Raw genomic sequence first — 13,503 nt, 5'->3', positions numbered from 1 at the left:
TACGTAACACTAATCAATACTTCAATCCTGAACGTCAAAAAATGTCCATCTCAGCGAGTATTTATGTGAATTACATATATTTATATTTAAAACATTCTTGCGCTGTGTGTGAGCTGTTGTGCAACAAAATGAAACGAACAATTAAATCAACAAACAATTAAATCAGTTTATATACATTTTCCAACATTTCTAATTAATTCCAGGTAAGTTTCCAACTTAAAATATTTCCAAAGGTATGGAAAGTTTACTAAAATTTACCTGAAATTTTCCACCCTTTGCAACCCTATACCCCAACCCTATAACCCCATTCTAATCTAATCCAATCCAATCTAATCTATATGAGATTCGATGTAAGAACTGGATACATTTTTGTAAAAGCGTTGCTGCATGAAGACTGTCAGAAAAAGTTCAAGGCAGGAAAAGCCAAAGCTCCACACCCCAAATCAGTAAATCCTCCTTGAAGCTGTGTTGGATGTTAGATGTTGGATGTCTGAGGCACTTCTGAGACGAAAGTGTGAGCAGCCTTTTTTGAAATGCTAATGAGCTGATAGAAAGGAATCGCATTTATTTTTCGGGTTGGTTAGAGATTTAATGCAGCTAGGAACGAGACATGGGGTTTAAGTGAATCCGAACTCTCTCTCCATGGCTCTGTGCCGGGGTTTCATCAATCCTGAGTCATATCTCTCCGTGCTGAGTGGAGCATGGTGCTGGATCAGCCTCAGGCTTTGAGCAGGAGAAAAACTTCTATGGTTTTACATTTTTTAGAAGTTACATCATTTGTGAAAATCTCAAGAACCACTCTGAGGCATTTCAGTACATAAACATCACATTTAGCATGAACACTTCATTAAATAACGCAGCACTTATGTATATATATATATATATATATATATATATATATATATATATATATATATATATATATATATATATATATATATATATAGGGGTGCAAGGGGGATCCAGGAAATTCCAACCACATTCCTCTGCAAAGATAAGCCAGATAGCTTTGTTTTAGAGAAGTGGGCATGTTTAAACACCACCCCCCATAGACTTTTTTTGACACTCAGCATGTTATTATCTCCCACAGGCCCAAGTGGAAGCTCAGAAGGCCACTCAGGAGTTCCAGCGAGCCATAGAGATCCTACGAGCAGCCAAGGAGACCATCGCTCTGGCTGAGGAGAGGCTTCTGGAAGAGGACAGCCGGCAGTTCGATTCGGCTTGGCAGGAGATGCTCAACCACGCCACCCACAGGGTGAGACAGGACACACAATGCTAACTGTAGGACTACAGTTAGATATCTCATTGCTGATATACAGCTATAAATGGCCAGTGGTGTAAAGTGTGTAAACGAATCACAAACACTTGTTTAATTGAGTTTTTCTCAGGAATTGTGTATTTATTTTGATTGACCACTTTTTTTGTGCTGTATCGACTCTTTTCCTGCCAGTGGTGATTGGAGAATAAGAGCTAAGGAGAATAATCAGTCCCGTTATTCCCGTCCAATCAAATCGCGCCTAGAAAACTCGCACCACACAGACTTTTAAAAGGGCTACTATTTTTACTCGTATTTTGAGTAGTATTTACTTTTACTCTACTTACACTGAATATTTTGGAAGAAATATTGCATTTTTACTTGAATATGATTTTTCAGTGTTCTTTCCATCACTGTAAATAGCACAAATAGGATTTGGCAAAAAAGGCATGTTTTGGGACCAGAGAACCGAGAACCATTAAAAAGCCATTAAACTAGTCCTGAAACTACAATGTTTCTTTCTAGCCACCCTAAGCGAGATTCCTATTGTCATCTCTGATATATCTGATTTCTGGGGGTGACATATTAAACTCTATGTACATTATATGAACACCTGACTATAGGATTGGTACACTATATTAACAAAAGTTTGCGGACACCTGGTCATAAGTGTATGTGATTTTTGAGGTGCACATTCCACATTTAGTCTCGATTTGCTCTTATTATTTCCTCCACTCTTCTGGGAAGATGTTTCACTAGATTTCGGTGTGCGTTTGAGGACTTTTGTGTGTTTATCAGCCACAAGGGTGTTAGTAAAAGCCAGTTTTGTAAGGGAGACTGAACATTATTCGTGAACGTTTTGCAGGTGATGGAGGCGGAGCAGAGCAGGACACACAGCGAACTGGAGCACCGAGAGACGGCAGCCAAATACAACGCAGCCATCAGCCACATGAGACAACTGGAGAAGAAACTCAAACGCTCCATCAACAAGTCACGGTTAGTCCAGCAGCTGACACTATACATACATACATGCTTATATATGTATATATATAAAAATATATTATATTATTTTGTGCCGTTGCACTAAAAGCACTTTAATATTATAAAAAAAAATTTTCGTAAGTATTTATACCGTAAGATATTCATTTCCATATAGTTTCTCTTTTTCTCTCTTGACATAAAACTGTTCCAGATGGAGAAGACAGTAATAAATAGCCCAGAGGATGAAGTGTGTTTGTTGTTTTTTTTATGTTTAAATCTTTATAAAGTCTTAAGAACTTGGTAGTGAAAGTGGTTATGAACTACATTTTCCCCCTTGTCCTACACTGGGGCCTCTCTCTCCGTTTCTGTTTCTGTGTCTGTTGTGGAGTGTGATGGCTGATGTGCTCCAGATGTGCGGTCTCTCGCTTTTGGAGCTCAAGAATGTTCGAGTGTTATTCCCGCTGAGCTTTGCTGTTGCCATGGCAACCTTGGATACTGTGTACTCGAGTTTCTGACTCAAACCTCTGTCTCTCCCTACAGGCCATACTTTGAACTGAAGTCCAAATATTATCTCCAGCTTGAGGTAGGTTGATTAGATTTTTTTTCCTATTGGTTATGCTTCGTTTTTCCGCTCAGCTCCAGAATATGTACTGTATATTTGTGGAGAGTGGATTACAGCTTTAAAAATGATGGAATATAACGGAAAAGAAAGAGAAATGTACGATGTCTGACAAGCATTTTTGTCCTTTTTTCCTTACAGCAACTGAAGAGAAAAGTGGACGAATGCCAGGCGAAACTGTGTGAGGCCAAAGCAGAGTACAGGACTGCCCTGCGCAACCTGGAGGCCATCTCAGACGAGATCCACGCTCGCAGACGTCTGGCAGCCATGGGGCCTCGCAGCTGCGGAGTTGGTGCTGAGAAAGACGTCAACGGTGATGACATCAGCAACTTCAAAATGGAGTCGGACGGCATATCCAGTGAGTGCGATTGAATCTTATGAATCAATTTTTAATTATGAATCAATCTCTGATGCACTTTTTGTATGTTTTATAGTGATATCTGTGACCTTCGAGGAGGACAACTCTAATGGTTTTGCCTCAGATGAAGATCATGAAACCCAGTCCACTTGCAGCTGGAATTCCAAATCGGCCCCCTTGGATGCTCCATGTAAATATGTCCCCAAATGCTCGCCGTCATACCCTCTGCTCTCATCCTCATGTCCGTCCCCTTCCTGCTCCTCTCTTCCCTCGTTTTCTCCCTGCCCAAGAGGTGTGGATCTGCCTGGGCCTGGCTCCCTGGAGGGCTTCGATCATGTCTTGCCCATTCTGGGACCTCGCAGCGAGTGCAGCGGTGCTTCATCACCCGAGTGTGAGCAGGAACGAGGTCAGGGTTGTGCTGCTTATCTCGTTAGAATAAACACTAGTGATAAATGATTTGTTTATTTCAAGCGACTCTTTAATGTGACTCAGAAGAACGAGTCATCTCAAAGAGTGATTCGTTACGGGATACGCAAAATCAAGTCTCGAAACTTTTTGCTGCTTTGTTATATTTTCACTATTGGAACTATGTAGACGTGTTGGGGGATCTACTTCTTGAAAATGTAACATTTGATTTAATTTCTGCTTAATGGAACGAAATGAACCAAATGACTTAAAAAAACGATTCGTTCATTTTGACGAACGAGATTCGTCACCAAAATGACCAGATCTTCTCATCACTAATAGACGGAGAAGATTAATACCACTTTCCGATAAAATCATAATTTGCATATTAAACATTTAGATGCTTGGCCCAAATATATTATCACTATTGGAGGACAACGACTCTAAGAGAATCAGTGTGTCTGATCAGAGACATGGAAAAAATCCTGGTTTTACTTTTTACTTTACTTTCAGATGAACTGCAACTGCACTGTTCTAAATCTGACTCTTTGTGTGTTTAGGAGAAAGAGCTGAAGGTGCTGAGAAAAAAACCTGAAAACACTACACGGGCCAGCGGTCAGAAGAGCACTACCTTGGAGGACGGCATGAGACGTCTGTCTGTGCAGCAAACGGACAAGTGTGAGACAGAGACATTTAGTTCTGCTTCCCCTGTGCTTCTACTCAACTCGGTTTAAACTAAAGGAAGGGACCTGAGATGATCCGTCCAAGCGCCATGTGTCAAAGGAACCTTTATGTCCCGCCCTTTACCCGTCTCCAGACAGAACAGAGACTGCACAGAGACTCATTGAGGAAGAGAAGGGGAACAGTTTAAAAACGAGGAACGTTCAAGACTAGTACACAAATGCAACATATTCACACATTTGCCAAATGTGTCCTGAATGTTTTCTGGTCACAAAACAAAAGGCCACGTGTCTTCTTGATCTACGTCTTACTGCGTATTGCCCGACTGACCGTGTCACTCCCGTGTGTGGACCCTTGCAGTGTTAGCGTGTAAAGTGTGCGTGTCTGTGTTGCGTACATTTACCTTATTCTCTCTCTCTGTATTTATTCTTACGTGTTAGTGAGGTTGCAAAGGCACGGAAATTATCTGGTCGAACTCCAGAAACTTTCTATTGGAACATTTAATTTGGAAACTTACCAGGAACTTATGGGAATTAATTAGAAATTTAGGGAAATGTATATAAACTGTATCATATACAAACATAAATATATAACCTTTTCATTCGGTCATAAGCTGAACTGCATGCATTTAAAAAAAATACATTTTGGACTTTAAATTAATTGTTAGTATAATTTTGTTGCACATCAGCTCACACACAGCGCAAGGACATTTATAAACGTATTTAATATTTATGTAATTCACGTGAATACTCGCCAAGATGGACATTTTTTGACGTGCAGGATTCAAGAAATGATGTGTGTTACGTGATGGAGGAACCCGCAGTGCATGTAGGGGGCGTGGTCTCCGTGGTCCTGCAGTAATGTGCTGTGTGCATGTGATTGATGAATGTGCAGAAAAGAAATTGTATTCATTTTTTTTTTTAAACTATGTTTAAATTTAACTCCCGTAAATTCCCATGGAAAGTTTTCAGTCTTGAGAGTTCCTGGAATTTTGCAACCCAGTATTTTAGTGCAAAACGATGATCTAAACGTAGCAAAGGATCCTATATTTATATTATGTCTTCTTACCAGTGACCAATGTGTTGTCATGGCACACTAATGTAGAACCATGGAATAAACATAAGCTCATGAGATACACCATTCAAAATGTCTCCTAATACACACGCACACGCACACACACACACACACACACACACACACACACACACACACACACCACAGTATACTCTGCAACTGCTAAGGGTTTAATTACAGTCACCCATGTTTAATATTCCCCCTGAGCCCAGCACACTGCGCGCTCTCTCTCTCTCTCTCTCTCTCTCTCTCTCTCTCTCTCTCTCTCTCTCTCTCTCTCTCTCTCTCTCTCTCTCTCTCTCTCTCTCTCTCTCTCTCTCTCTCTCTCTCTCTCTCTCTCTCTCTCTCTCTCTCTCTCTCTCTCTCTCTCTCTCTCTCTCTCTCTCTCTCTCTCTCTCTCTCTCTCTCTCTCTCTCTCTCTCTCATTCCTGCTTCAATTGAGTTTCATGCTGAATCAGATTCCTGATGTAGACACTGTGAAAATCTATATCTCCAACACTATATCTCAAACACACACACACACACACACACACACACACACACACACACACACACACACACATAGTGTAGCATTTCTCCAAACTGGGTCAGAAAGCTACATTCTACATACAGTTTAAACCTGAACCTACACATACAGTGAGGAAAATAAGTATTTGAACACCCTGCTATTTTGCAAGTTCTCCCACTTAGAAATCATGGAGGGGTCTGAAATTGTCATCGTAGGTGCATGTCCACTGTGAGAGACATAATCTAAAAAAAAAAAATCCAGAAATCACAATATATGATTTTTTAACTATTTATTTGTATGATACAGCTGCAAATAAGTATTTGAACACCTAAGAAAGTTAATGTTAATATTTGGTACAGTAGCCTTTATTTGCAATTACAGAGGTCAAACGTTTCCTGTAGTTTTTCACCAGGTTTGCACACACTGCAGGAGGGATTTTGGCCCACTCCTTCACACAGATCTTCTCTAGATCAGTCAGGTTTCTGGCCTGTCGCTGAGAAACACGGAGTTTGAGCTCCCTCCAAAGATTCTCTATTGGGTTTAGGTCTGGAGACTGGCTAGGCCACACCAGAACCTTGATATGCTTCTTACAGAGCCACTCCTTGGTTATCCTGGCTGTGTACTTCGGGTCATTGTCATGTTGGAAGACCCAGCCTCGACCCATTTTCAATGCTCTAACTGAGGGAAGAAGGTTGTTCCCCAAAATCTCGCAATACAAGGCCCCGGTCATCCTCTCCTTAATACAGTGCAAGGGCGACTGTATGTGCAGAAAAACACCCCCAAAGCATGATGCTACCACCCCCATGCTTCACAGTAGGGATGGTGTTCTTGGGATGGTACTCATCATTCTTCTTCCTCCAAACACGTTTAGTGGAATTATGACCCAAAAGTTATATTTTGCTCTCATCTGACCACCATCTGGATCATCCAAATGGTCATTGGCAAACTTAAGACGTGCCTTGCCATGTGTTGATTTAAGCAGGGGAACCTTCCGTGCCATGCATGATTTCAAACCATGACGTCTTTGTGTATTACCAACAGTAACCTTGGAAACGGTGGTCCCAGCTCTTTTCAGGTCATTGACCAGCTCCTCCCATGTAGTTCTTGGCTGATTTCTCACCTTCCTTAGGATCATTGAGACCCCACGAGGTGAGATCTTGCATGGAGCCCCAGTCCGAGGGAGATTGACAGTCATGTTTAGCTTCTTCCATTTTCTAATGATTGCTCCAACAGTGGACCTTTTTTCACCAAGCTGCTTGGCAATTTCCCCGTAGCCCTTTCCAGCCTTGTGGAGGTGTACAATTTTGTCTCTAGTGTCTTTGGACAGCTCTTTGGTCTTGGCCAATGTTAGTAGTTGGATTCTTACTGATTGTATGGGGTGGACAGGTGTCTTTATGCAGCTAACGACCCCAAACAGGTGCATGTAATTTAGGATAATAAATGTAGTGGAGGTGGACATTTTAAAGGCAGACTAACAGGTCTTTGAGGGTCAGAATTCTAGCTGATAGACAGGTGTTCAAATACCTATTTGCAGCTGTATCATACAAATAAATAGTTTAAAAATCATATATTGTGATTTCTGGATTTTTTTTTTTTAGATTATGTCTCTCACAGTGGACATGCACCTACGATGACAATTTCAGACCCCTCCATGATTTCCAAGTGGGAGAACTTGCAAAATAGCAGGGTGTTCAAATACTTATTTTCCTCACTGTATATAGAGTATATACCACTGTTGTATTCTTCATTATAATTGCTTAGAAGGTGTTGATTTTCTAATCCAGCAGCTCTGGTAGTAGTTAAATATCAACTGGAGAAAACCCTTTCCTCCTCCACTGTATCATAGCTGACCATGCGCTCTGATCCCAGCTTCCTGGCACGCTGGGATAGGTGAAAACCGAGGGAGGAGAGAGCTCAGCGGTTAAGGCTGTGGGTTACTGACTGGAAGGTTGGGACTTAAAGCCCCAGCACCACCAAGATGGCAATTTTGGGTCCGTCAGCAAAGTGAACCCTGTCTGTCCGCCAGGGGCGCTGTATCCTGTCTGAACCTGTGCTCTGACCACAGCTTCCTAACATCAACAACATCTGGGATATAAATTAATTCTACTGTGCTGTAATGTACATGTGATACCTAGATACCTCGTTTTTTCTTCTAGTAAGGTTAAATATAGATTTGTTCACGTGTACATTTATGCCATTTAGCAGACGTATTAAAGTGTTTTGAAGTCTCCAAATATCAATGCTGGTTGCACACTTAGGATACCATCAGCCTCAAGGTCTATTGGAAGATACATAATACATAAAACACAGGGAAAAAGAAGCTCTAGATTTAAGTGTTTAAGGACGTGCGCTTCAAGAGCTGTAGAACATCACTGGAAGATGATACGAGATCAGAAAGACCTACAACCAGCTCAATAAGCTTGCATTCATATATCTTATGGTTTCTTATGGAGTCACTTCTTGTAAAGGTTTCTAAGAGCAGAAAAAGACCAAATAATACGATCACCTTCATATAACGTGATACATGTTTATAAAAAATAAAAAATAAAAAAATAAAAATAAAAAAAAAGGAGTAAAAGAAGAAAAATACGTGTGATTATTTTTAACATGTATACAGATTTGATCATCTTATTTTAAATTTATTTTTATCTTTTTTATCCAAAATATGGACAATTGTCGTTTTATCATTCTTGTTTCTCAGTTTTTAATTCTAATTCATTCGTTTTGGGTTTTTTTTTGTAATTCTAAACTTGAATTGTCTTGTCCAATGAGCGCACCCGAATGCGGACGTGTTCCGTTTCCATCCAATGGAATCGCGACTTACACGTGACGTCAGCAGGAGGCGTCATAAACGTCCCGGGAAAACAACAAAACAACAATTCAGAGCACGTGGCGTGAGTCGGGGTGATTTTTTTTTCAGTAGCTCACACATTAAATAACACTTTGGACCGGAAACACGGCGAATAGACATTACGTCACTTCCGTTCGGAGGGTTAAACTCATGTTAACAGTGTAAAGCTGAACTTTGACCGTCCGTCATGGCGCTCGTTGTAGCAGCCTGGTGTTTTCTCGGGATTTGTCTCAACACAGCGGCTGAAGAGCTGTTTTACACGGCTGCAGTGTATGAACACCGGGTTCTCCTCAACCCGGATCCGAAACAGGTCGTGGGACGGAGATCCGCGCTGGAGCACATGAACCGGAACCTGGATGTGTTGGAAGATCAGGCCACTTCCGCTGCACAGCAGGTGATGCAGAGCAGAAGCTCTCAGATTTCCAGAGTTTAAACCACGTGTCCTCTCACTCCCTGTAGACCATTTATTCATAAATCACAAATAACATGAAACTGAGGTGGAACTCTTTCAGCAATGGATATTGTCCAAAAACAGCATTACAGAGATAAATAGTTTATAAAATATCTATTCATATGTTTATCCCTTATAAACGAACCAGTGGCTCCTACATCGACTTCATGAGGAAGAAACCTGAGAGGAATCAGACTTAAAAAAGGAACCAATCCTCATCTTCATCGCCCATTAAATGTCCATTAATTACAGTTTCATCATTGTTGAGGTCTTCAGTGATGGGTGCTTAAATGCAGAACTGTTGCCATTGCAGCAGACTTTACTTTTTATGTTTATATTAATTACAGTCCAAATCCATGTCAGAGTGTGTGGTGTGATGGTTTCAGTGGAGGTTTGTGCTGGGAGGTTGTGAGCAGAGGTGCTTAGCAGTTGCTGCTGATGGTGATGTGGGTGTTGATTTGAGGGTGTGAAGACTGGCACTGTGGAACGGCTGTTAAAAACCATGTAAAACCCTGTGTTGTAATCATAGTGTAGAAAAGGGAAAAAAAAAGCACAAACAAATTATTAAGGAAAATAAGACATGCATTCAAGCTGAAACAAAAAGTAGCACTCCAAATAAATAAAAACAATTGTGAATAAAAATAAAAATGACTAAAAAAAGACGCTTTAAATAAATAGCATGTGGTGCCAGCGATTCACCTCTAGAGGCCGCTCTCGTATTGTATAACGCAACCCGGAAAAACTATTGGTATGGATTTTTGCAAAGCCGATGATTGGGTCGACCTATAGACAGGAACACTGGTCACTGGTCACCTTATGAGCATGTTTAACTCGATGGACGGAGAAAGTGAAAGAAATAAAAAAGGAGAATAGAGGGATGATGGAGAGAGTGGAATAAGGACTATTAGATATCCCTTTTCTTACGTAATGACATCTTCGTTCAGCTCCTGAGGCTTTCATGAGTCATTCTGTGGAAATCTTATTAATAGTCTTTAATTATAAATTAGGTCACTTTTTAAACATACTTCAGATTTAGTGCCATTTTATTGCCAGACGTTTTATTTCCAAATAATTTCTGTGAATCATCATCAAGATATAAGGATGTGTGACTCCAATCAATATCAACAGACTGCTACAATGACTGTGACAAATGAAGTTTTTCATTTAAGCATCTAACACTGAACAGTACACTCAGGAAGGATGTTTCGTACTGAATGAATTGCAGATTGTATTTAATTGCATTGACGTTTGCGTTTTTTTTGCTTTCTCGAACCCACAGTGACTGCCAAATTTCAAATGGAAAAGCAAAGTCCATTTAAAACCGTAGTTCCACTGTCTTACTAGTTATACCCATTCAAGGCCATGACTATTTACTTTCTTTGCGTCACGCCTGTAGCCTGCCAAAACTCAAATGGAATCGCAATTCCTTTTGCATTTGCATTTCCGATGCCTTGCACGTAAATCTGTCAATACATTTTCAGGTGTGGGACTATATTACTGGGCGTGTTTGTATTGGGAAGTGACGTTGGGAAGAAACCTCTTTATGACCCTGACCACTGTACTGTAACTCAGTTTCAGGCAGTTACTGATCTTCTTACAGAATCGGCACCATTGTGGAGAGAAACGATTCTAATTCTCTAATTCTCAGAGAGCCTTTACCATGAGGTCCATGTTGAACATCCAGTAGTCAGTATGAGAGAATTAGATTTAAAGCACCAGATTATAACTGCTCTAATACAAGATACACAAATCTGTATGGTCCTGACAAGCAGACCAAAACATGAACATGAATGTGGAGTTGCATAAGTTACATGACGTACAGCTGTTATCACTGAGGGTGTACTCACTTTTGTTGCCAGTTATATCGACAATAACGGCTGTATGTGGAGTTATTTTCAGAGGACAGTAAATCTGTACTGCTGCACATTAACTACTCTAAAATATATCCGTTTTATTTATACTGTCCCTTGAGAAGATGGTAAAATGATTGCTGAATCTCACTCAACTGAGATACTGTATGTGTGTGTGTATATATAAATAGCTTCTTGAACGCTGAACTTGCACTTTTTACAGGGCGCGCAGATACTGGTGTTTCCAGAAGACGCCATCCATGGATTCAACTACAGCAGAGAGTCGATAGCTGCGTACCTTGAGACGGTGCCGGACCCCGGAGCAGTGACGTGGAGCCCGTGTGCAGACCCAGACAAATTCCCTAACACAGAGGTAACATGTTTATTTAGGCTTAATCAGAATTTTTACCCTAAACTGACTTATTTTTTACATTTATCTTTATGCCAGTTGGCAGAAGTGATTATCTAGACTCTAGATTCTAGAGCAACTTACAACTGATTAGTTTTGGGCCTTGCTAAAGGGCCCAGCAGTGGCAACTTTGTGGCTGGGATTTAAACTCTCATCCTTTCGATCAGAAGTCAAACATCTCATCAACTTCCCAACTTGGGGAAACATTCATTCATTCATTCATCCTCTCCCGCTTATCCGTAATTTGGGTCGCGGGGGCAGCAGTCTAAGCAGGCCCCCGCCTTCGACTGCTGCCCAATCCTCACAGCACCGTCCCTTATGGTCCCTCCTGCAGGTGGTGAGCCCACGGGAAGGCGGCCCCAGGTCACTCCGACGTCACAGACCTTGATATTTCCTTAGTAAGGGACCCTTGGGGAAACAATCTGTAAATATTCAGAAGAAAACACATGGACAAGATTGCAGAAAAGCTTCAAAAGAATAGGATTGCAGAAAAGTTTTTATTGTGTAATATATATAAAACAAAACCACTGAATGTTCATTCTCCTCAGGTCCTGCATCGTTTGAGCTGCATGGCCCAGAAGAACGGTCTCTTCCTGGTGGCGAACATGGCCGACTGCCAGCCCTGCAACAGGACAGTCGACCCGCGGTGTCCAGCTGACGGTCGCTACCAGTTTAACACGGACGTCGTGTTTAGCACTAACGGCACCATCGTGGCCAGATACCACAAACAGAACCTGTACTTCGAGGCAGCCTTCGACATGCCTCCTGAGTGCGAGTATGTGACGTTTGCTACTCCGTTCGCCGGCCGCTTTGGGGTCTTCACTTGTTTTGATATATTATTCCGGGAACCGGCTGTGACCCTGGTTAAAGACATGGGCATCAGGCAGTTTGTGTATCCTACAGCATGGATGAACCAGCTCCCCCTGCTGGCCGCTGTGCAGTTTCAGCGTTCCTTTTCTTATTCAGCCGGTGTCACTTTGCTGGCAGCGAACATCCGCTCAGCCACTTTGGGTATGACCGGGAGCGGGATTTTTACGCCCTGGGACACGCTTTATCATCACGACACGGAGGGGGAAGCTGGAAAACTGCTGGTGCTCAAAGTGCCGGTCTTGGATCCCATAATGCTCAGGGATGACCTGGAAAGCACTAGACTGAAGTTAGTTCCCTTCTCAGGCTTTCCCAAAGCAAGTCCAAGCGAGGACACGAAGTTTAGACTCCTCCAGAAAGGAGAATCCGACCCCGAATTTTGCCTAAAAGAAGATTCCAGCTGTAACCCCTGGTCAGCCCTGTTTACCTCCACAATGATGTATGATAAATTCTCACTCGTACTCCTACACGGCAGAGAAGGCAATCTTAGCGTATGCGACGGCTCGTTCTGCTGCCACTTGCTCTTCCGGAGGGCGGAATCCATCCGTGAGGAAGAGCTCTATGCGCTGGGGGCATTTGAAGGCCTCCACGTGGTCCACGGGACGTACTACCTCGAGGTGTGCTCTTTAGTTCTCTGCACAGGGCTCCATCAGGAAAGCTGTGGAGGAGAGACCGAGCAGGCGCACACTCCCATCGACTTTCACCTCCGTGCAGCATTTAGCACAGAGCACGTGTACGCCGGCGTCCTGGGCAGCGGCGTGAACCCGGAACGACCGGACGAATCCGGCTGGGAGAACGGCAGCTTTTATATGAGCCGGAGAGGAATGAGCAGCGGCCTGTTGACCGCCATGCTGTACGGCAGAGTGTACGAGAAAGATGGCCAATAGCATTCTTTATTTCTTTTAGCATCGTTCTCTAGTTGCTTTGGAGCGTTTGTCAGATCAGAAATGAAATTCTCAAAACGACTTGTTTAACCTCCACATCCTTTGTTGCGTTGAACAAATTGTAAATGCTTTACATTCGTTTAATCGATTGTGTACGAGTGTCTGCTGTTTCCTACATTACCAGGTGTTTATGTTCATGTTGATCAAAATATATTATACTGGTTCTCACCTGAAGAGTTTTAACCCCCAAAACATCTCAGCATCAGTTCATTGAATGCAAAATGGTTAAACCAGTTATCATCTTTCATCA

At 42.0% G+C, this 13,503-nt stretch overlaps 2 protein-coding genes across 2 annotated transcripts in view; both read left to right on the top strand.

The window, feature by feature from the left end:
- The window catches only part of sh3bp5a (SH3-domain binding protein 5a (BTK-associated)), a 29,242-nt gene extending 23,810 nt beyond the window's left edge, over window positions 1–5,432 (top strand). Inside the window, 7 exon segments of the mRNA XM_083523748.1 lie at window positions 1,091–1,255; window positions 2,121–2,251; window positions 2,777–2,819; window positions 2,997–3,213; window positions 3,290–3,619; window positions 4,179–4,201; window positions 4,203–5,432. Of these exon segments, the coding sequence (XP_083379874.1) occupies window positions 1,091–1,255; window positions 2,121–2,251; window positions 2,777–2,819; window positions 2,997–3,213; window positions 3,290–3,619; window positions 4,179–4,201; window positions 4,203–4,352 (1,059 nt within the window). The 3' untranslated portion in view covers window positions 4,353–5,432.
- Window positions 5,433–8,644: 3,212 nt separating this feature from the next.
- btd (biotinidase) lies at window positions 8,645–13,445 on the top strand. Its single transcript, XM_083523699.1, has 3 exons — window positions 8,645–9,126; window positions 11,257–11,406; window positions 11,991–13,445. Exons 1-3 carry the CDS (start codon window positions 8,920–8,922, stop codon window positions 13,194–13,196), a joined length of 1,563 nt encoding a protein of 520 aa, XP_083379825.1. The 5' UTR covers window positions 8,645–8,919; the 3' UTR covers window positions 13,197–13,445.
- The last annotated feature ends 58 nt before the right edge of the window (window positions 13,446–13,503 follow it).

Source organism: Silurus aristotelis (genome assembly GCF_946808225.1).
Source record: "Silurus aristotelis genome assembly, chromosome: 21".
Lineage (NCBI taxonomy): Eukaryota > Metazoa > Chordata > Actinopteri > Siluriformes > Siluridae > Silurus > Silurus aristotelis.
Note: the sequence above shows the minus strand (reverse complement) of the source record. Positions and strands in the feature narration are given on the sequence as shown.